General features: G+C 44.1%; 2 protein-coding genes across 5 annotated transcripts; both read right to left on the bottom strand.

Moving 5' to 3' along the window:
• Positions 1 to 33: 33 nt before the first annotated feature.
• Positions 34 to 12,306, bottom strand: brd2b (bromodomain containing 2b). Of its 4 annotated transcripts, none has more exons than XM_070966455.1 (12): positions 12,176 to 12,306; positions 7,861 to 8,149; positions 7,540 to 7,677; positions 6,512 to 6,653; positions 6,068 to 6,231; positions 5,344 to 5,841; positions 4,976 to 5,104; positions 4,641 to 4,886; positions 4,287 to 4,540; positions 3,812 to 4,128; positions 1,940 to 2,068; positions 34 to 1,788 (listed from the first exon to the last, which is right to left on the bottom strand). In XM_070966455.1, the coding sequence occupies exons 1-12, from the start codon at positions 12,205 to 12,207 to the stop codon at positions 1,658 to 1,660; spliced, it is 2,469 nt and encodes an 822-aa protein (XP_070822556.1). In that variant the 5' UTR covers positions 12,208 to 12,306; the 3' UTR covers positions 34 to 1,657. The 4 variants fall into 4 exon arrangements, with proteins under 4 accessions (XP_070822556.1, XP_070822557.1, XP_070822558.1 ...); XM_070966456.1 differs by having other exon boundaries at positions 1,940 to 2,065; XM_070966457.1 differs by having other exon boundaries at positions 4,653 to 4,886.
• Positions 12,307 to 12,977: 671 nt separating this feature from the next.
• tap1 (transporter 1, ATP-binding cassette, sub-family B (MDR/TAP)) lies at positions 12,978 to 22,398 on the bottom strand. The gene is made up of 13 exons (XM_070967463.1): positions 22,033 to 22,398; positions 20,991 to 21,316; positions 20,369 to 20,600; positions 19,950 to 20,064; positions 19,487 to 19,617; positions 19,065 to 19,270; positions 18,245 to 18,442; positions 17,846 to 17,974; positions 17,537 to 17,731; positions 17,268 to 17,441; positions 15,497 to 15,656; positions 14,096 to 14,232; positions 12,978 to 14,008 (listed from the first exon to the last, which is right to left on the bottom strand). The coding sequence occupies exons 2-13, from the start codon at positions 21,312 to 21,314 to the stop codon at positions 13,787 to 13,789; spliced, it is 2,223 nt and encodes a 740-aa protein (XP_070823564.1). The 5' UTR covers positions 21,315 to 21,316; positions 22,033 to 22,398; the 3' UTR covers positions 12,978 to 13,786.
• Positions 22,399 to 23,214: the final 816 nt, after the last annotated feature.

Raw genomic sequence — 23,214 nt, 5'->3', positions numbered from 1 at the left:
AAACACCTCAGTCCCACTGACCCCAGACAAAACTCTGAACTCTCTACAGAAGAGAATATTTTAATAAACACACTTGTCAGATGAAAGGTATGCTTCTGAGAGACAACGACCTGCTTGACCAGAGGCGGCAATGCTCATGTGAACGCTCTTCAGGAAACAACTAAGACAGTTAACTGGAATGAGAAATAACAGCAGGTTAAAAAAGAAAAAGAAAAAAAACAACAGGAAAGAAAAGAAGATAAATGAGGGAAAAAAGTCATAACAGCAGAAATACAACAGTTTGTGCAACAGCAAATACAGTTTAAGTATATACAAGCATATATTCTTCCACTTAACATTCAACAACAGCTTCCACTACGCATGGACTATGAGGACGTCTGTCTCTTTGTGTCTCGATAAAGATTATTTTAATCTTTGATTACTTGTAGAATTATCCAGCTTCGGTTTACTCAGTCGACACTGTTTGTTCCAGTAAGTGCCGGGCACCCAAAAGGTTTCTTTAGGAAACCTCCACGGAGTTTTCAAGTGCTACAGATGTCTTCAAGAGTCTAATGCAATACTTCACATGTTAAGGAGATTAATATGGAGATTAGGAACCTGCACTATAATCGGATAACATTCAGCAGCCTGTGTTCAGCTCTTAGGAAACAGATGCACACTGCAGTTTCATGTGAGGAGGAGAAAATATCAAAGCTGAACAGTGGGACTTCAAAATACTGAAGACATCACTTTAATTAGTATTATACTGATAAAACTAGTCTGTCTTACGATGGCTGGTGGGCTTTTACTGCAGCCATCAACATCAATACAAACTGAACGGGTGTGCGGTCACTGAACTGCAAACTTTGTGATTATAGTCGTATGTTTCTAAACTGTACTATTGACTAAATCCTGTTTTTAAAAAAAAAAAAAGAATAACAGGCTGTAAAACAAACTGCAGCATGAAGCTCAATGTCAAACTGAGATTTAACTGCAAGAGCGATGTACGTAAACATAAAAGAAAAATGATACCGAACTGAAACAGACCTGAACACAACAGATAGAAAGAGCTGTGAGAGGGAATCTAAGCATTCCTGAACAACGGAGTACTTTTACTTTATCAACAATCTGGATAGTTAAGGCTGAGTCTAGGGGTCTAAAATGAAGCGTGGCAGAAGGCCAGATGTTAGAAAAGCGAGGCTTGTGACCAAAAGGTTGCTGGTTCAAAATCCAGTAATGCATGAGGAAGTGCGGGTGAAGAAAACAAATAAATAACGACTCTTCCGTTCCCTCGCCACAGAGGACACAGCGTAAGGCCAGCCGGAGCAGATCTGGAGTAAGGCCCGTCTTTCCACATCCTGTTATTACTCCGCTTCCCTCTTTGGGGGATCACCATAAAATTCTTCTTTATAAAAGAAACATAAATTTGTACAACTATTTACAAAGGGGAGGAAAGAGAAACCAAGGCATTTAGTGTTTGGGTTCTATGATTATCCACAGAGACGTCGTTTCACATCCCTCAGTCCCACATTCGAAACATTTTAGGAGTCCACTCGGAGTGTTTTTCGCCGCGTTATCTAATATCTCAGCCCACTACTGTTTCAGGGTGTGTTGTGTCCTGGGCCAGCCCAAGTCCCTGAGTTATTAGTGTTTTCTCTCTTAGCCAGCGCTAAGCATCTCAACCAGAGTCTGAATCGCTGGTGTCTGAAGATGAGGAAGAGGACGAGGACGATGATGAGTCAGAGCTGGAGCTGCTGCCGCTGAGGCGTGAGGGCTGGGTGTGAGTCTCGACAGCGCTGGGCTTCTCCACTGCAGAGAGAGCGACAGGCAAACAAACAGCAGTGATGAGCACACAGGATGCAGACGAACAGGAGGAGCTATGAGTGTACGCTGGGAAATATCTGCGGGAGACAAACGGTGATCCTCCAACCACCGAGCAGACGCGGCTCCCTGAGCTCACCTTTAGGTTTTGTAGGCTTCTTGACAGAATTGAGCTGCCCGCTGACATCCTGCAGCCTCCTCTCCAGCTCCCTCCTCTTCTCCAGAGTCAGCTCCTCTTTAGACTTGCCAATGCTGCCTTTTTTTGCTGCTTCACATGAAAAGATGACAAAAAGATGTTGATGTGTGTTTTAGTGTAAATGAGCTGCGTTAGCATTTTCGGGAGAGGAGTGGTCGTGGAACTTCCCGGTAATAAGACATAATCTGTGATGTGATACCCCAATGACCGACTCCTCTCTCTCCTCATCAGTTCTAATTACCAGAGACCGAAAGAGCTGTGCCTTCATTTTGCAGTTTGGCCTCCTGAGTCGCAGACGAGGCTCTTGCTTCTAAAGTGCTGCAAAAATTAGGCTCATCAGATTTACTAGTGGTTCAGCAGCAGAGCTAGTTCGCTCATTAATCCTGCAGCCCCATGACATGACCTAACATTACAATAACTTTCATGGCATGTCATTAAATACTTCATGCACCAAGCGCTGCGTTGCCACGCTGAACGTACTAACTTAGCAATTCATCATCAACTCTCCACAGCACCGTACTGGCGTTAAGGTGTGTGTCCAGCAGGGTTTACTCAGGAGGAAAAGCAGCTCTTCAGTCACTGAGACGCACGGAGGGAAGAGATGGACCACAGTTAAGTGCATTAACTGTCTGAGAAAACAACATTATATGCCTGCTGATTTGGTGTAATATTATGATTATGTTTATATTTCTTTAGCAAATCCAGTCAGGAGAAAATCTAAATTTGATATCAAACCGTTGAACTGTTGCTTTGGATATGAAAAGCAACCAGCCTGCCTTGTCTGGTCACATTTTCTTGGCTTCCTCTTGGTCAGTGTTTGTCAGATTTTGTCTCTCTTCTGTTTCATATTACTGTCTTCATGGTTCTGCCTATGTCCTCTGTGAAGTACTGCCAGTGTCATCAGTGTTTCCCCTTTAACTCTCGGGTCTCTACGCAGCACTGTTAAAAAAACATGAAGCCAACTCTGTGTCACTGCCTGGGAAACTCTTGACATGACTAAGGTGCCTCTACCAATCTTTCCCCTATGTTCATTCTGTAGCATTGCTGCTAAAACTACACACAATCATTAATATCCTCGACCCTCCTGGTCCACCGACGGTGGGATTATCCCCTCTGAACACACACAGCGAGGTGCGCAGAGACAGGTGAAGTGATGATAGTGAGGATCAGTGCTGGTTACAAACAGGCTCAGTACTGACCGACACGCTAACGTGCTGATGGCTTCAGTGTTTTTTCCGCCCTCATGGCTAAGTGAGGTAATGTTGTCCTGGTGTGTCTGATCACACAGTAACACAGCAGACACTTTCGCCTTGTGTGCACTGACTGATGTGACATGCAGTTGTCACAGCAGTCATGACTTTGCTACAATTAAAACTCAACAACTGGAATTCGTTCCGAGTGTTCGTCACCAGTTTTAACAGTGACTTATTTCCTTTTTCAATAAGGGTTGTGTTGGTGTGAAAAGTAGCTCATGCCAATTTTGAAAAAAGTAGCACAAAGATTCAAAGAAACTCTAGTGTTAAATCTGGTGTGGCGGCAGATCAAGGGTTTCATTGGTTTAGAATCAAAGACTGGCTTTGAGCTGCACGGTCGCTCGAGGGTGGAAAACTGAACTTCTATGTTGTGTTGATGCAGCAAACCAATCACAGTGAAATTCACCCTAAATGCAGAACTATTCACCAAAGTGAAGTACTGCCCCCAAAACTGCCCTAAAAGACAGAGACATTACATGCTGGATACTGTCTCAGTACGATGCTAATAACTTGTCAATGGGCGCCAGGCATTGGCCAGGCTTGCACGGCACATTTCACTCACCTAGTTCCCCGTAAGGCTTGCGTGGCTTCTTCCTCAGACAGGTCATGACGTAGCGCTCCAGCTCTTTCAGCGTCGATGGCTTCAGCGTTTCAAAGTCGATCTCAATCTCCTCTGGGTTGGTGTCCCTCAGCGAAGGTTCCCTGGACTGAATGATGTGGACCACACGGCCCAGCTTCTCCCCCGGCAGCTTGTTGATGTCGAGGCTCAGCTGACGCTTCTCGTCATACGACATGGGCACGATCTCCTCCTCTTCCTCTGAGTCGTAGTGCGGCAGCATGGAAGGGGCCACTGGGGGGTAAAAGGACTTCTTTGTGGTCCTGCGAAATCAAGAGGAAGGGACACAGATGGGACAAAAGCTCATTATCAGCTACTTGATATTCTACATCCACAATTAAAGACACAGGATTATGTGTATTTTGCTGTTAACTGTGCGGCTTAGAAACGCAGACAATCGGGGGATTATTTTCTGACTAACTTGCTGTTCTTGTTACTCTTCTTCCCCTGGCTTTTCTTGGCCTGGGAGCCACCTGCTCTGGCAGACTTGGTTTTCAGTATCTTGCCAGGCATTTTCCATTCCTCAGAGCCAGCTCTGCTTCTGCCACCCCGACTTCGCTTCTCCAACTTCTTCTTTTTCTTCTTCTCCTTTTTATCCTTCTTCTCTTTCTTCTTCTTGGGCTTGACAATGGGGCCTTGGGAGAGGGCGGCCAACTGCTCGTGCACGGCTCGGAGCTATACAGAAAATGAAACGTGAGGAAATCATCACTGTTCGTTTCCACGTTAAATGTGTCGTAATAAAGACGCCTGGATAAATAGACGGAGCAGCTCTTACTTGTGTGCACACCTGGTCCTGCAACTCAGCCAAGCGATGAGCTCGCTCTTCCTCGCTGTCTGAGTTGGGGCTGCTCTCGCTCTCTTCGCTCTCGCTGCTGGGCTCGCTCTCGGAGGTGGAGGAAGATGAGGACGAGGAGGAGGAAGAAGAGGAGGACGAGGATGTCGGGTGGCCACTCATTGACATGGCCGAGTGATCCATGTGTGGTTCATCTGGCATCTTGGCGAAGCGGAACTCGAACACGTCCTGGGTTTCAGAAAAAAGACTTTCCTCACAGGATGCTGATCTTTCATTTCATTCTGATTATTTGAAATCAATACGACAGCCAGACTCACCTGCAGCTTCCGCGCCATGCCCACAACATCATGGTCAGGTGGGTTGTACTTGTAGCAGTTGGAGAACATGAGTCTGACATCGCTAGCAAACTGCTGAGCGTCCCTGTACTCACGACAGTCCATCTTCCTCTGATGAAGAGTTAGGAAAAAAACAAATTCAGTATTTCAACTGGACTTTTTAAAAAGTTTTTTCAAATTTGATCAGTGTTTTTCTACTTATTAATAACTGATGATTTGAAATTTACAATATATTACTTTAATATGAAAAATATTCCGACATAAAGCAGTCAACAACATAACTTTACAGTAACACAGTACATCGATTGTCTATTACGGTTTCCACGAGTTAAAAGCAGATGAAACGTCACCTTGATAGTGCTGAGATCCATGGGACACTTAATGATATCATGATAGTCGTGAAGGCTCAGTGCAGCTGCGTCCACAGGGACGTAGAAAGGCCAGGCGTTCGCAGCATGTTTCTTTGACAGCATCTCCTTCAGCAGCCCGCTGCAGTACCTCAGCTGAGGGCTTAGTTTGCCCTTCCTCGAGGGCTGAGGCTGGACAGAGTCAGGTAAGTCCTTCTTTGGGGGTTTAATGGGGCGTCCGCTGCCCACTCTGCGTCCAGTGCCTGCCATCATTGGCTGCAGCAGGACAGGACCTCCGGGGCTCCTGACCAGTCCTATCCCAGGTGGGGTCTCCAAGCTCATGCCCCCCATGGAGGAGATGCTGTGCATGGAGGTGTCGTGGATTTGGCCCCCGTGGCCTCCTTTCCCCAAGCCGACCATGTGCGTTGCTCCCGACATGCCCACCGTCAAGCCCATGGTGGAGGGGGTGGTGGTGTCTGCCTTACGCTTCACACCTTTTTTCTAGAAATAAAGAGACTGAACGTCACTACAATCACAACATAAAGGCTTTATTTCAAGCCTTATAGTGCCTAGAATTCTACACATTTTTTAAAATATTCAAAATATTCTGCAGTATTTCTTTGCAAAGACACTCAAGTCTGAATCACTTCTGCCAAACATTTGTTTTGTTTGTCGTCGATTATGTTATGTTCCTCGACATGAGCTGTATTGAGTATTTTGTATATACCTTGGTTGTGGGCTGTGTAGGGGGCAGGCCCATGATGTTGGCCGGCGGCAGGCTTTTGGTCAGCACAGTCTGGGGAGAGTTGGCCAGCATGGACTCCCCAGTGTCCGAGGAAGACGGGGAGTAGGCTGACTGGGACACCGCTGGCACCTGCTGGGCCCTCGATGCTGAGAGACGCAGCATGTTCAGTTTTAGAGACAAATCTCAGCCACAGAAATATAGGTGACAAATGTCTAAACTGTCTGGAAGCAGTCTATTATTACTGGAGACATGATAGATTTCTGCCACAGCTGAGCTTTAATATATTTGTAAAGAAAATACCAAGAACAAATGCAGACATGAGACTGAAAATGTGTCTAATTCGTGTAGTCGAACAAAAAAACAAACTTAAAAGTAACTATATAAACAACTTCATTCAAATTCTGCAAGACTTTGTGACAAACTCACCAGATTTGCGACCTCTTCCCCTGCTGTTCTTGTTTCGAGGAGCTGGGGGAGGCAGCTCGACTTCCTCCTCGGGCATCTGGGCCACCTTCTGGAGGAAGATCTTCTCTAAGGACTGGGCCATCAGCACAATATCATCTGTCGGCTAGCCAAGACAACATTTTTAAACACACTGCCACGCTGCAAAGAAGCCATAACAGCAAAAAATATGCATACACATCAGTTTTATTAGTGTTAATGATTAGCTGATGAAAACATCAATATATTTAATACCAAATATTTGCTTGACACAACTTGGCAAATGCTTGCAACTTGTTCTAAACTTTGCACTCTGGTATATCATAATTATCTTTTGTATCAGATGCCAAGATAGAATCCATTTTTCACACTCTTGGCCAAGACACTGGATTTAGACATATTGTCAAAGCCTAGAAGCAGATGTGGTTGATAAATGCTTAAAATCGTGTAATCTATTGCATGATCCCTGTAAACATCCCCGGTGTGCAACCAACACTGTGTTGTCAACATCTCCAGCAGCTGTTTGCTTTGTAAAATTAATTTGCGAATGGATTTACACTAAATTTTCCAGAAGCAGCAAAGTGTTTCTCAACTTCTATGTGCTGCAGTCATTTGTTTTCTTGTCAACTGGATATTTTCATTTTCCGTTTTGCCTCACAAGTTACACTGCAGCACACACTCAGCACATGCAAGTCAGCACATGTTCTGTTGCTCAGGATAGCAGAGTATCCCAGGCAAGGTTAAGTTTGCCAAGTTTTCAATGAATCTTTTCTCGTGGGAAATAAAGACAAGGCTTAGAATTGCCCTTTCTCGCAATGTTAAGAAAGTTCCTTGGTCTGCACCATCAATGAAAGCTAATGGTTGTGTTAGGTCAGTCAAAACAACGCACTGTGAGCAAGGTGCACCTGAAAGTAATCAGCAGGTCAGGGCCTTATTATGGAAAGAGTGAGAGAGACATTAAAAAGGACAAAACCACGATGGTTAAAGATCTGTTTTTTTACCTTTTAACCTACCTTGTTGTAGATGTAGCAGTTGGTGAACATTGTGTTGAAGTCCTGTATGCACTCACTTGCACTGCGATAGAAGTTGTTCTCCAGACGCTTTTTGATGGTCCCCATGTCCATGGGCTGTTTGATAATTTTATGATAATCCTGAAAAGGGCAGATTGACAGACAGGGGAGTGACAGAGGGGTGAGACATGCAAGAAGATTCTAGGAAAAATTAAACCATAACTTATGGAGCATGGCGAACACTCAAAAGTGAACATCATTTAACAGAAGGAGCATCCACTGACGGAAAAATCAACAACACACTCAGCAAAATTAAAGACTCACTGGTAGGTTAAGCCTGTAGGCATCCACAGGTTCATGGAAAGGCCAGGCAAAGTGATGCCTCCACAGAGACTTCATCAGGGTCCTCTGGAGAAACTGCAGCTGGTTGGTCATGCGGCCTGGCCGGCTGGGATCTTTCACTGGGGGCTGGGGTGGGACAGGAGGCCCCTGGGGCATCGTGTGCGGCAGAGAGGGGCTCTCAAAGTCCTCGTACAGCAGGGATGGCTTGCGAATGCGTTTGCCTGAGCCGGTGTGTTGGTCCATCCCGCCGCTGGACAGCCCGACCAGAGAGCTGGAGGGGAGGAGACAGAAAGTGGACGGGAAAAAGATGAGAGGGAAGAATTCTGATCTGATGAGAAGAACTGCCTGAACAGAGACGCTAACTCGTAATAAAAATGGTGTGAATGAAAGTACAAACATATCACTTCTTTATATCAGAGAAAAATCAATTAATAAGCAGACCAGTGAAACCGTTTTGTGTGGGGAAACAAAGACACACAAGGTCCGCAGAGAGAGAGAGTGATGCCTGCTAATGAAGGAAACTGTGCTTTTAAGTTGAAAGTGCTGTATGACCTTTGCCACTCTTATTGATGTGGCCATCGACACATCGATCTGCGATCCTCTGCCATGAGTGCATGCGCTCGTGGAAAATCTGCTGATGTCAAAAAGAGCAGCCTTTATATGCCTCATTCATGTAACCCATGACCAGAGAAGCAACGGCTCTGCACTCCCAGTCAGCTAACTGTTATCTCGGGAACTAGGACTCTATCTAATGGGCTGCTACTTTTAGCACAGTCATGGGAACCGCCATCGCATGGGTCCCCACCAGCTAAAAAACAAACATCCACTCATAGTAAGGATGGATGATAAGACCCCACAATCTATGTGATATATTACCATGTTTAGCTCCACATAAATATAAGAAACAGCTGTTTTTTTTTAGACTTTAGCTATAAATATTTGAATCATGGGAAAATGCTAAACAGATTTAGCACTACTACCTTGCCTGAAACTGGAAGTGAAATCGAATGTCTCACACTGTCATGATATTTAAAATAAAACACTAACTACAGAGCTTACGTCAGTCAATCCTTGACACTCACCGCCATTCTCAATGAGAGTTAGTTTATAGCAACCTCTCTGAAAAATAACTGCACATTGCACAGCAAAGGGCCAGTACACTGCTAAATATTGAAAGGACGGCAAATCTCTAAACTATATACAGCACTTCTCTCACATGATGAGGAATCTAGTCATGACAGAAGGAGAGCATGGAGTTTAGATATTAAGGAAGATATTAAAGAAGCTGAGTGGGCGACCGCTTGTTTAAAAGCTCAATTATAAACCATTAATACTTGAATGAAACTGCTACAGCACAAGTGGCTAACGAGGACACACATATCCACCGAGAAACTTAATAAATGGTCCCCTGGCACTCTAGATACATGTGTGAAGTGTTGGACTGAGAAGGGTACCCTGATTCAATGTGTATGGGATCCTAAGCTGGTAGCTTTCTGGAAAATGGTTGTCCGCACTCTAAGTAAAATTTCAGATATTCAGGTACCCTGCGTAGCAAAGCTTTGTATTTTAGGGACATACCCAGACTGCTTCTCTGTTAACTCTACGTGTAAGACTCTGATCAACGTTGGCCTCCTGCCGGCCAGGAGGATGGTTGCTCTATCTTGGACAGAGACTGAAGTATCCTCTGCACAATCTTGGATTGATGACGTGTGGGCACCCTTAATGGACTTTCTCAAGCGATAATGGATTATATTTATCTGTAAGGCTATTGAGTGTGACAATCTTATTGTTTATTTTATTTATTTATTATTATTTTATATATTTTTTGTGTGCTATCATTATTATTATTATTTGCATGTGTGTGTATGCACTGAGATCTGCTTGCGTGTCATTGTGCAACGTGTTACAATCATGTGTTTTTGTATGTTCTTACTGAAAACAACTTACATAAATAATCAAAATACCTAATAATTGCTTGGAAAATAGGGGCTAATGAGCACAGACACACTGGGTTCAAATCTCAAAACTGCTCTTTTCTGTATGAAACTTCTGGTTTCTTCTCATTTACAAAGGAATGAATGTAAAGAACACTGTCAATGCTCTTGACTGAGGCACTGTGGTCTCAAACCTGGAGCTGGTCCTTGGGCAGTACAGCTGGACACTACTCCTATAGTTACTGTCAAGAATGGATTCAAATGCAAAGGACAAAAAATACTCTACAACTCTCAAGAAACTTCAGTCTTGGCTGTGGCTTAACAGAACGACACACATCATGTCCCGCATGGACCTGAGGAATCTGTCAGTCCATGCAGTTAGATGTCATCTCATCATTGCCGTTTCACCTCCATTTAAACAGAGCGCATGAACCAGATTCAGAAGAAGTTCAATCTTCAGGACACACCACTGCCCCACTGACACACAAGCTGTGGCAAAGCCTGTGAGCTGATTTTCTACATCAGTCAGAACGCCAGCGACACAAAGAACTGCTGAACGGCATTAGTGCTGAGAAAAACATGAGCCATTGTGAAGAGAAAAATAGCTTCCAGTCAAATATATTTCGGCACCACTTAAAGTAGACTTGGATTATTTATCAGGTGATGTAATTGTAAATGAACTGAAAGAAAAAGTCAGAGTGACTTAAGATGTTTTTCTGATCTTTATCTGGAAATGCCCTAAATCATGATCACTGTAAATATTCACTGAAAGCACAAAAGACACTATATATGTTTGTCTTTATCTATTTTTTCATATTATTAAGAACCCTACTGGTTAGAATTCTCCGGTGCACACAAATCCAGCAAAGTGCTAATTCAGGATCTGCTAAATACAAAGTGTAGCTTTTGCGTACAACACAAATACGAAACAGTTATCATGAGGGACGAATGTCAGAGAAAAGATGAGCTTTGTTTACTTTCCAGAATATAAATAAAATATTAAATATTTTTGCAAAAAAAAAAAAAAAAAAAAAAACTTTTTTTATTCAGCCACAGAGCTTATGATGTGGCTCAAACACCACTGAAAAGTATCCACATGTTGATTAACAAGCACCGTCAGAAAACACATTGGACAGTGTTAAAACACACAGAATAGATGCTCTGCATTGGAATTGGCTTTGCGGTTATTACAAAACTTTTGAGAAAAATAAACTGTTATGAGTATCTACATTATGGCAAATTAAACAAAGTCATTAACCTTTGTCAACAATGCCAGAATACGGCCTACTGTGTCATATTATACGCGCATAACGTGAACCGTTGGGATTAAAGAATCACGCGGAGTTTTCTTATTCTACGATTTACTGGTTATGTTAATTACTAAGTGGTAAAACTAACGCCACGTGACGAATGTGACGTTGCGGTTTCAACCGCCACTGAATCAAGTTCTGCTTCTACTAACAGGCATTAATGCTCACACAATAGAGGCTGCAAACCAGCTTCATCTTTTCACCAAAACAATGAAAGAAATGTCAGACTCTTGGATTTACAATCCAACAGCTGGTGATCGCGTGGTTTGGACGCCCCGCCCTCCCTGTTTGTAAACACTGCCTCATAATGACAGCAGCCAGTGACGGACAGCGATTTTCTGTAAAAAAAAAAAAAAAAAAAAAGCAAAAACACGATTTTTTTACTTAACGACCCAGCGCTGGAGAAGGTTACCGTCAGTCGATCTCATTCACTTTGCCACAGCTTCCAGAGGTTTGCTCGCCGACACTGGAGCTGTGAGAGCTGGGGGCTAAGCTAACAGAGCGCTAGCTAGCGTCACTGGACAGTGCCTAGCAAAATCAAACGGCTCATTCAGGGCAGTACATGTTTTATTAGCGAATGCTTTCTGTTAGACGCATATTGGACACGGTGTGTGTAACCAGACATCGTATGTGTTGTAAAGAACAACTGCGAGATTAGCGTTAGCAGGGTGCCTGAGCGATGAATGACCCGACTGACAGAAAGCCGGCGGGGAGCTGCCGGTGGGGCTGCAGCAGTCATTTGCCTTTATTGTCCCAACTGACTGAAGTTAAAGGCTAAAAGAAAGGACGGGTGTACATATGCAGCTACAATTTAGCAGACGTTAAGCAAGTCATGGTGAGATAGTCTGCTGGAAAAGCTAGCTAAACCAGTCTGTTAACGCAGCCGTTTGCAGACAAGCTAACATTGTTATCGGGAGGCTAACGTTAACGGTAACTAACGTCGCTACTGTTATATGATGACATTTAACGTTTGTGCAGCTTCATTGGCACTGCAAAACCGATCAAATATCTTCAGTTCACGCAGGAATCGATCAGAACGACTGCGGACTTTACCTGTCGTGAGGCGGGTTGACGGCCGCTTCCATCGGGCTGAAGGCGGAGTGTTATTACAATCCAATTTTTCCACCACTGTTGACGCTGCACTTCCACCGAAAGACCACTGAGCTGCTCCGCAATGAAATGGCGCCTAAACGCTTCCGCTTGACGCTATATAAACCCACCACGTGGCAGTGTCGTGTATTTCCTGTTACGTTCGGGGTGATACTGTGCTCTCATTGGCTGTAAGCGGACGTCTGTCAAACAGCGCACACGCCCAGCAGCTCCTGGTCGGTACATCTTGTTCTCTGACATGTTTGAACACAATGGCAGCAGGCGCCGCACTGCGTTCAGCTGCTTCAGTTTGGCTCTACTTTTCCTGATAAATGTCCTTCAATCTGCAGGGAATCATTTTAAAATGTGATTATCTGTAGAATCCGAGTTGCTGATTCAGGACTCCTCTGCGTCATTAACCCCCTTCGGATTATCTAGGTGGTAACTAGACTGGTTATTTTGGACTGGTGTATATGTGTGGACAGTCAGCTGGTTTAACATGGATTATGCTGATATGATCTTTTTCACCCCAGAAACTATTGCGATTGATCTGATTTGTGGTTCTGAGAAAGTGAGATTTTGTATTTAATGCAACATACTTTCCACAAGCCACTGCAAAGCTCCACAGCCTTTTTAGTCTTGCCCTAAAATTGTAGAACAAACTGCTGGAATCACTCACCTTCTGAAAGACAGTGTGTAGGGCTGGGGTTGACTACCAAGAAAGACCCTTTGTCAAAGCCAAATGTCAAAAAACATGGACAAGATTAATTCAAAAGATTTATTGTAGAAACTATGAGCGGGAAAACAGAGTATGAGCAGGTTAAAGCCCAGAACAGAATCATCAATACAGGGAAAGGTGCCAAATACACAAGTAGAACATTTACAATCTTAAATACTGCAATATGAAATACCAAAGATCTGACTAGTCCATTCTACATTTACATCTGAAAAGTGAATTAAGTCACGCGGAGCGTTCAAGTTGATTCTCATTCACACTCGGGGAACTATATGATATGATGCTAAGGACCACTGGGATGATTAAAATTCATATTAGAATTTGTGTCTGACCATTATGGGCAATGTTACAAATGAATGAACAGGGTTTTTGCTGACTGATTGAAAAAAGCTAAATGTAAGTAAGATGCAGTATTTTAAATAAAGGCAACATATTCTTGTTTTGTGTCTGGAGAGACAGATCCAGGCAGCCTTTACGTTGGAGTGTTTCACTTCCTCCAAGCTTTCTTTGTCCTTCATTATGATATCATGGCTTCTGGCTTTGTTTTTTATTCGTGGTTCTGAAGTTTGGTAATTTTTCAGAAAATTACACTCTTCTACAATATAATTCAAGTACATTTCACCAACTTAAATGTGCACAAAGAAGTGAAATATTCTTACTGGGCATAAACTCTGGTAGAAACTTTAGTGGTCATTCATTAAATCCAGTGTATTTGGCAAGTGTTGCCAGAGTTTTGACCCTTCAAGTCTGGACATGTCCTCAGTAAGCTTCCACTGACTCGAATGCCTGTCCGGCTTGAGGACAACCTCCGCGTGGGAGCTGGCTGCCCTCAGGAATCATCAGTCCCTCTCCTCTTCTTGACGGTGAAAGCCCATGTTCTGCTTCCTCACCAGTTCAGCATAAAGGCCGTTTTTCTCCAGCAGCTCATCGTGGCTGCCCTCCTCCTTCACCGCCCCGTCACTGAGGACAATTATATGATCGGCCTTCTCGACAACACTCATCTTGGTGGATATCAACAGCACGGAGCAGTTGTTGATTTGGTTCAGCAAAGCTTGGTGGACCTGTTGAGAAGCATCATGACTTGGTGTTACATGTGGAACACAGGAGCAAATAATGAGCGAAATTTGAGAACCTCAACAATGTCCCACCTGGTATTCGTTCTCCGTGTCCAAGTCACTGGTGGCATTGTCCAGTATCAGGATTTGGGGACGTCTAATTAAAGCTCTGGCAATGGCAATGCGCTGCTTCTGGCCTCCAGACACCTGGCCCCCCTTCTCTCCAGCGTCTGTCCAACAGAAGGACGTATTGTGTTTGTATACATATTTGGGAAATAGGAAATTTGTTTTGCATTAGGCAAGAAGACAAGGCCAAAGTGCTGTTGGTTACAACACAACAAGTATGACAGTCTGACAGAAAACCAGCACAGACAATATGGCCTTGAATTATTTACCCTTTCATTTCAATACTTCCCAGCAGCATGCAACAATGACTCCTAATAATATAATCAATTAAAATAAAGCAACCTGGGATTGGGTAAGTAGAAGAAAATGGGTGGATGATTGAAAATGAATAACGCATTTAATTCATTTAATGAGATGAGACAGTGAGCGTCCAAGCTACTGCAGCTAGCAGAAGTCATATTTAAGACGTTTAAAACCTTTTAATCTTTTTTATGCTTTTCCAGACCTGCAGATAACCTGGTCAGCCCGAAGGACAAAAAACATGTGCAAACATCTAAGGCCGCTTTCACACCAGAGCTGTTTGGTCCGCTTTAAACTGACCAGAGTTCGTTTCCTCGGATAGTCCGCTTCGTTTGGGCAGGTGTGAAAGCTCATCTGAACTCTGGTGCGGACCAAACAAGCAAACTCTGGTCCGCCTGAAAACGTGGGTCTCGGTTCGCTTGCAAGTGAACTCTGGTTCGGTTCATATGCACTGTGAAAGCTCACTGGATTCATCACTATTTACAGCTCATTAGTCCTTATGTGAATGTTTACTGTTGTTATGGCAACAAGTGACCGCTGACATTAGCAGCTGCTAGCTAGCTTAGCTCAATTGTCTGAGCAACAATAACCCATAAATTCACAATTTGGCATATTTAAACAAAATCAAATCACAACTACCAACAGTCACAGTCCTTAAACTCTGAGCTCATATGCTGTCACATGTTAGATCGTCAAAGTTAGAAAAATAACAGAATCAATCCCTGACAAGCTACGATAGCATTATAGCAACAGTTGTGTTCACTGTTGTTTTTCCGGCCGGGAGGGAGGGATTCCCCCTCCTACTTTGTCCAATCGACGAGCGCCTCTTTCAACCACGAGATGCTGCTCAGAAAGTTCGGTGCGCTTTAGAAATCACAGTGTGAAAGCAGAACCGAAACGAGTGATAAATGCAGCAATGTTGCGACTTTCAGCTCCCCAATCGAACCGAGTCCACTTGGTCAGGTGTGAAAACGACCTAAGAACTGAAAACAAAAGAATTGCTTTTGTCCCTCTTGTGAAGAGCCCCACTTTAGGATCCACTGTAGATGCTGAGTCTGTGGGTCAAACCTGTGTTGTATCTATCTGACAGCTCCATGATGAACTGGTGGGCACTTGCCAGCTTGGCAGCCCTGTACATCTCCTCATCGGAGGCATCCTCGGAGCCATACTTGATGTTCTCTCGCACAGAGCGAGCAAACAGCATAGAATCCTGGCTCACCACAGCAATCTATAAACAAACAGAACGAGGAGGAGACGTCAGTGAGTGCGTCGCTGCCACAGCAGACTGAGGATGGTTTACAGTGGTGGTTTACAAAGTTCCCTGAGAGCATCACAGAGGCCAGCGTGCGATAATACAAAAGAAGCGTTCGCTGAAGGATAACACAGGAGACGAGGAGTGAAATTCAAGAGCTGTTTGGAAGATTCTGAGAGGACACTTTCGATAAACTCTCATTCACTTCGCTTACTTCAATTTAATTTCTGTTTTCAGCAGCAGAATTCGCTGGTGTATTTTAGTTCACCTTTGTGGTACCCAGTGTCAGGAAAGTTCACTTTCTACATGAACTAGTTCAAAGTTCAGTTCACAAATGTTAAAATGAACTAGTTCAGTTCATAGTTCATAATTCAAAATGTTGAACTAAGTTCACCGTTCCAAAAATGAACTAGTTCATAGTTCTTTTGTTCCATATGTTACTGTCACTGCTATTATTTTTCTAAATGATTGCCTCAGCCCATATAGAAACACAGACAGCAATTATTCGATCAGTTTTAACACTGAAACTATGCGGCAGATTTCATCTTCCTATGAATCCTCATCCAACCAGGGTTTACATTAGCATTGAGGGGACAGCATTTCCCCATTGCTGCTTTAACGCTTTGTTGCTGTCCATTCAGTCCACTGGTAGCAGCTGCAGCTTTCACCCCATGTGACTGAAGGGCGGATTTTCTTCTTGAAAGCCGGCGGGCAAAGCTTGAACAGAAATGTAAGATTTTTCTCATCCTCACCGACCTTGTCATAAGACTTGTTTGAATGATTCTACGACGCCTCCTTGTTGCTTTGTTGCCTACATGCTGCTGTTTGTTTTGATGACACATGCGGCGGTGCGACACCGGTGGCTGGTGTTGCCAGATTGGGTGTTTTTTCCGCTACATATTAAGGCCTGTTTACGGTGTGTTTTAGCCGGGTTTTCGCCTGGAAGGCTGTATAGAAATCTGGCACCCTGTCTGCCGTTCGCAGACACCAGAATGAACGAGTTCACAGTAACGTTCATCAGGCAGTAACACAGTTCATGTTCGCCCAAGATATGAACGCGCTCAGGCACAACACTGGTGGTTCCTTTGTGATAAATCCCTCAGTACCTCACCCACCCAACCCAGGTTGTGGTTTATTACGCATGTTTTAAATCTGTATGTCCAAATTCCCAGTTTAAAAAAAAAAAAAAGGCTGGATAGAAGAGTTCTGCAAACCACCGTGGGCATCCCAAATGAAAGGTCCCGAAAGGCTAAAAAGCTCCTCGCAGTCTTTACTGTTGTTTTCTGGTGACATTGGAATTTAAGATCTCCCAGCGACATAAACTGTGGCTTTGCTCTGTGACTGTTTCTACGCTGTTCTGTCGCCTCATGGCCAAAAATCACTGAATGCAGCTTTAAAGGTGCCCTGTGGCAAAAGTTCTTTGCCTATTTGCCTTCGTCCTCGTGCACAAATAAAATGGGTACCAGGCCATAAAAAGATGGCCTCATAGCTCTGCTAGTGGTTAAAACTCCTCAGGGTGCCTTCAGGCTTCATAAATGATTTAACAATTCAAATACGAAATGGAAAAAATGTCTTGCGGTAACCCACCTTGTCATGTAGGAACTGGTCTTTGTAGCTCTGCAGCGGTTTCCCGTCCAGCAGGATCTCCCCTGATTGCGGCTGGTAAAATCTCTCCAGCAGCTTGACACAGGTGGACTTCCCTGATCTGTTAAGACCCACGAGGGCAGTGATTTGACCTGGCTTCATCTCCAGAGACACGTCCTGGCAGAAGAGAGAGAAGGGTGAGCTCGTTAGGAGTTGGATGTGATGCATCATCTACATTGTGATTATTATAAATGCACAGAAGAGAAACTTACTTTGAGCACAAGATTGTTTTCGTCTGTTCGGCCAGAATAGGAAAACGAAACTTTTTTGAACTGAATGTGCCCCTCGAGATTTTCAGGGGCCAAAGTTCCCTCCGGCGGTACTTGAGGTTTGCGATCCAAATATTCAAAGATCTTCTCAGAGGCACCGATCGCCTTCTTCACCTCCGGGTAGTAACGCATGACAGCCTGGAAGAGAGGTGGTAAAATTACACCTTTTCAAGTAACAAAAAATAAAAAGAGAATCCAAGAACATGATTGTTTCATTCAAGCGTGTTCACTTTTTCTTGGCCCGTGGCTCACCTCGACAGCTGAGGCGAACTGCAGCTCATAGAGGACGAATGACACCAGGTCACCGCTGCTAATGGCCCCCCTGGTCACAAGAGTCCCTCCGTAGTACAGAATACACACCTTCAGGGCCAGAGTGGACATCTGGGGGAGCAGACAATGTTTACACGTCAAAGGAACTGCGCTAAATAATATTAAAATGTATCCTCAGCACTTCGTGAACATGCAGGTTCAGGATTTCTGGTGTGTATTTTATTACATTTTCCAGCAGTAAACATCCAAAAAACACATATTCAGGCTTGTCAAATGTCCTGACACTGCAGGTGTATTTTTCTTATCTTCATACATTTACTTGCTAACAGACAAACATCAGCTGAGACATCATCACACACTTCATGTACGTCTTCAACTCACACTGTTAGTACAGGTAGAGGCTGCGTAGGCTGCTGCTTCCATCTTATTCAGGGCGTACGTGTCATCCAGCTGCTGTCTGTACCTCTCTGTCTCACCGTCCTCGTTGGCAAAACTCCTCACCGTCTTCATGCAGGAGAAGGTCTCTGTTGCCACCTGGTTGGCCTTAGCCAGGGACTCCTGAACCTTTTTAGCGATCGTCTGTAAAATGGATAAAACAAAAAAAGTGGACTGAATGTGTGATAGTTAGAGATTCTACACACAAGGCTGGTGGACGCCATCATAGCTGCAGTGGAAATACTTTAAATGATGTCGCACCGTCTGCAAGGTGCAAGCTGAGGGAAGCACAACAAGCTGTAAACACACCGACATATTATCACCTTAAAAAGTTGACATTAGCATTCATTTAGCAGTCACGTGTCTGTCCATCTAATATAAATCCAACAATCACCCTCATGTCAGCTCTGTGTTACTCCTAATGGAAGTATCCGTCTCTTTAGCTGCTAAATGCTCCACTGTGTCCACCAGCTCGCTGCTAACTTTGTCTGTGTGCAGTTTGGTGCTGAGCAGGAAGTGTACATCGCAGTTTTTTTTTACTTAAACAGCTGATGAGAGCGGTGAGACAGAATCAATCAGTGAAGTCGTGGGCTGTAAAAACCAAAAGACAGAGTGTAAAGATGCAAAAATGGGAGATAATTCTCTGTGGGTTTGTCACTTCCAGCAACCGCTTTCACATTACACAGTTTTTCATCCATTATTCATGTAATAACACTGACTGCAGCAGCTTTAAAGAATACAGGACGTTCAGGGAACCCCTCATTACCTGGTGGAAGTGTCCTGTGAGCTCAGGGACGACCCAGATGATGGGCAGTCCCATGCAGGTGAGCAGGGACATTTTCCACGACTGGCTCACCATGAAGAACATGAGGAAGCCGAAACGTCCCGTGTACCACATCAGCAGACTCAGCTTCTCACTCAGTGCCTCGCTCATGTCGTTGGTGTCCGTGGTGATGCGGGACACCAGTTCACCTGAGAAGAGTCGTCCATTAGCCTTAATGAATCAGAAAAGACCGGCGAGGCGTACAGCTGGGACAGGACTGAGTTATCGTTACAGAGGGTTCACACCAGCAGCCTCTGGGCGCTGCCAGAATATGAAATCTATCTCAGCTTCACAGAGCGACTCTGAAAACACCAGCTCATTTTCAGGGATATTCATCTCCAGCATGCACAGTACACACGGTTTACCTGTCGAAGTGGCGTCAAAGAAAGCAATCTCCTGTTTCAGCACGGCCTGGAAGACGGACCCCTGCACTGAGGTGTGTATTCGGCTCATGGTGACGTTGTACATGAGGTCACACATGAACTCCAGCACAGCACTGACACATACAACAGAGGACACAATACAGTGTGAAGTATGCACAATATCACTATTATTAAACTGAAGTTTCGCTTCTGTACAAATGTACATGATCTAAAATCCTCCTCTATGGCTTAATGTCTGCATAAATTTAAATTCTACGTGAGAAATATATATATATATAAAAAAAGCATATTAAATCAAATTGTACCACTAAGGCTGGGGTGTGATAACATTTAATTGAAGCTGAATTTATTCTGACTCCAGTATCAAAACCACTTTTTGAAACCATATTCACAGAGAGACCACACTCTTAATACTTCACCCACGATGTTACAGAGGTGACGTTACCTCGCAACAGTCATGATCGTCATGACGGTGATGGCCTCCATGAACGCGTCAGGTGCTTCTTCATTTTTGATCCAGTCGGTCACGCGTCCGGTGTACTGAGGGATGGCCATCTCACCTGAGGTCAGAGGTTCACATCATCATAATACTGATGGTCAGGGAGGCAAAACTGAAGTTAAGACTCAGCAGAGTCAGTGGAGGCATCACTGGCTGTGGATGGCTCATGACTGAAGAAACCATTTAGGTTTTACATGTCTTTCCTTTCCTTTCCCAGCTGCACAAGCTTACCACAAACAGTAACAGTAAGCATTGAATTAGCTGTACTTGATTCTAAATTTATCCCTTTTAATCAACACTACCGACTGTGTGCGTGAAGGTGTAAAGACCTGCAGGATATATCTATAAGGTGTCGTCTGACATACCATAAGAGGAGAGAACCACGAGAAACAGCACAGCAACAAAGCGGCGGAGAAAGGGCAGCATGTAACCCATCAGCCTCTTCAGGGCGCCGGCGGCGGCGTCCTCTTTGGGCTTCTCTGACGGGGCCCTCGTCAGCAGAGAGGACATGGATCGACCCCAGGAGAGCAGAAGGGACGACGCGTATCGGCTCCAGTAGAGCCAGGCCACGACTGTCACAACATAACCCTGTAACACCTGCAGAGCAGACCACAGCTTTTAATACACAAACTTGGAAAAATGTTCCAGGAGATCAATCATTTAATGCTTCACATCATTCTGAAAATGTCTGAATGAGAAGGGGATTTCTCATTCTCACACTGGTTTGCTTTTGGTTTCAGCTTTGTTCCCGTTCAGGGCTCAACAGCTTCACTGCTGTGAGAATAACAGTACGTATTTTAATCTTGTTGCAGGGAAAACTTCTTTGGAAACACGTTAAATTAACTTATAAAGCTTGTAGATCAACTCCGTATCGAGCACAAGCACCAAACTCAAATGCAAAGACTGGATTCTCTGCATCATGAATACTTCATTCACAGTTTTAAAGAGGAAGAAACACTCTATGGGCGTCAAAACACAGCTACCCACCCTCTCCCAGGAGTGCCACCCCCACAGCTCCTCCATGGCGGTCTGTCCTAGCCCCCAGAGGAGGGTGGCGTACACCGGGAAGTGGAAGCAAAGGACCCCCAAGCTCTGCAGGCCCTCCAAGCTGCTCATCCACGGCAGGCTTCCGGGGTAGGTGAGGGTGAAGAGGGCGAGGAGGCAAGCCCTGGTCAAGCCCCCTCCCCACAGGGTGATGATGGGATGGGAGAGGAGGAGAGGTGAGAGCTGGGCCAAGCGGATGGCGCGTACCACACACAAATCCAGGCACACGAAGAGCAGAGGGAAGAAGTAGCGCATTTTCTGCATCATCTCTGCAAACACAAGCGACAGGGACCTTGAATTTGTACAGCACTTCAGGTACCATCAGGAAAAGTACCAAAAGTACAAATACTCAATCTGCAGTGATTACATCAGCAGTGGTGGAAGAGTTACGCACATCCTTACCCTTCCAGGGTATGAACTGTAATCTGAAAAGAAACTAAAGAGTACAAGTATAATATTTGTCTCTGAGATGTAGTGGAGTTGAAGCATAAAGTACAAGTACTCGTCCTGCAGTAAAATGCTCTCTGCCAGATTTTTACTGTTATATGTGATGAATATTTCACCTGGATCAACGTCTATGTTGCATTTTACTGCTGTAAGTGTTTAAGGTTGAGCTGATTTTAACTTCTTTATGTACTGATGGGTAGTTCAATGCACAGCAAAGCATCCAGACCATCGTTTGTTATGTTTGCTCATCTGTGTCTTCGTAAACGAAGCCGTTTATTCTTCCATGGCGCCACTGATAAAGGTGAGACTTTACTTTCAGTTTGCTGCAGACGGTTTTCTACGTCGCTTTCATTTACACCTACACTGCTGATTTCTTGGAAACAGCTCGACAGAAACCCGACAGAAACACGAAAACGAATTAGCAAAACACCCAAAAGTACATTACTGAGGATTTTTAACAGGTAACATAAGATGCACTGAGTACAGTAAGCTAGCTCAGGTTAGCTAGCATCGTCACAACAGTTCAAATCCAACTTACGTTCACTTTCAACGAGCCAGGCTTTACGTCGATCTTTAAACAGAAAGGGACACCGATGTGATCCCCGACGATCACGAAACAGTCAACTTTAACGGCTGAACAACCGGCAGCTCGTACAGACGTCCACCGCAGACCGACTGACAAAGTGAAACCGAAAGTCACAGACTTGAATCGTTTACCAACGGAAAGTCCCTCCTGACGTTAATGTCTGCCACGAGGGCGGACACGCGACGTATAACACTTTGCTTGAAGTTCTATCGTAACTACTCCAGTGCTGCTTTCTTAAACTTCAGCCCAGAGAAACGATCAGGTATGTGCTGCCTGCTGTGGAAATATGACACACCAAGCGTGACGCTGGCTCGTCTTAAAAACGGACCAACAGCGACACCACGTGGCGAGAAGCAGGAACTGACCAGAAAATGATCATTAGCATCAAATTCATTCATGGGCATAAACGACCTCCTTTAACTCAGTTTATTAATGACTTTGGGGGATAATTTTTTTCTTTCATACTTACATCATCCAGTTGTATCTTTAATGCCTTTTCTTCTCTTTTTGTCTGCTTATTTTGGACCTCTTATGGGATAATAGAGATCTGAACTGAACCGTTTTGTTAATAGATATCTTAATATCTTTTTATTTACTGTAATCCTCCATTTTTGTTGCTGTGTAACACTATGCAAACGATTCACGTTGTAATAAAGCTTTTTTTACCTTTCCATTTTTATTTAGTCTTACATTTAAAAAATGGGTTTATTAACTGCTTCAATGTAATTTCATCTTTTTATACAGAAGGCTAGTTTCATTTCCATTTTCTGTTATTGTTTGTTGCTGTCAGTCTTGCTTGTTGCTCTCATGCATGAGTTATATCAATTTGTCTGTTTATATTATATGAATATAGTTAAAGGTTTTTGGGCCAAACCATCACTTATCAAGACGTTTTCTAATCAGTAACCAAAACAGGAATTTTAAAAAAGACTTCAAATGTTGCCGCATCCTCAGCTTATGTCACCTGTTTGGGGGAACTGGGACAAAAATCTGCTGTTTGGACCCTGTGATGCATCCATTGTGAATATACCCAACAGGCCCTTTTAACTGAAAACATGCTGGCTTGTCACAGCAGGACAGCGCAGGTGTAACTAATGAAATAAATTATGGCTGAACTCCATTCAGCTGATTCAC

This window comes from Chaetodon trifascialis, chromosome 7, assembly GCF_039877785.1.
Source record: "Chaetodon trifascialis isolate fChaTrf1 chromosome 7, fChaTrf1.hap1, whole genome shotgun sequence".
Classification (NCBI taxonomy): domain Eukaryota; kingdom Metazoa; phylum Chordata; class Actinopteri; order Chaetodontiformes; family Chaetodontidae; genus Chaetodon; species Chaetodon trifascialis.
Note: the sequence above shows the minus strand (reverse complement) of the source record. Positions and strands in the feature narration are given on the sequence as shown.

Coding starts and splice junctions, on each gene's coding strand:
- tap1 (XM_070967463.1), bottom strand. CDS start 21,314: ATGATGCAGAAAATGCGCTACTTCTTCCCTCTGCTCTTCGTGTGCCTG. Junction 20,601..20,990: donor GGTGGCACTCCTGGGAGAGG/GTGGGTAGCTGT, acceptor TCTGCTCTGCAG/GTGTTACAGGGTTATGTTGT. Junction 19,618..19,949: donor ACGATCATGACTGTTGCGAG/GTAACGTCACCT, acceptor TGTATGTGTCAG/TGCTGTGCTGGAGTTCATGT.
- brd2b (XM_070966455.1), bottom strand. CDS start 12,207: ATGGAAGCGGCCGTCAACCCGCCTCACGACAG. Junction 8,150..12,175: donor GTCAACCCGCCTCACGACAG/GTAAAGTCCGCA, acceptor CCTCCCCTCCAG/CTCTCTGGTCGGGCTGTCCA. Junction 1,789..1,939: donor GAAGCCTACAAAACCTAAAG/GTGAGCTCAGGG, acceptor CTCTCTCTGCAG/TGGAGAAGCCCAGCGCTGTC.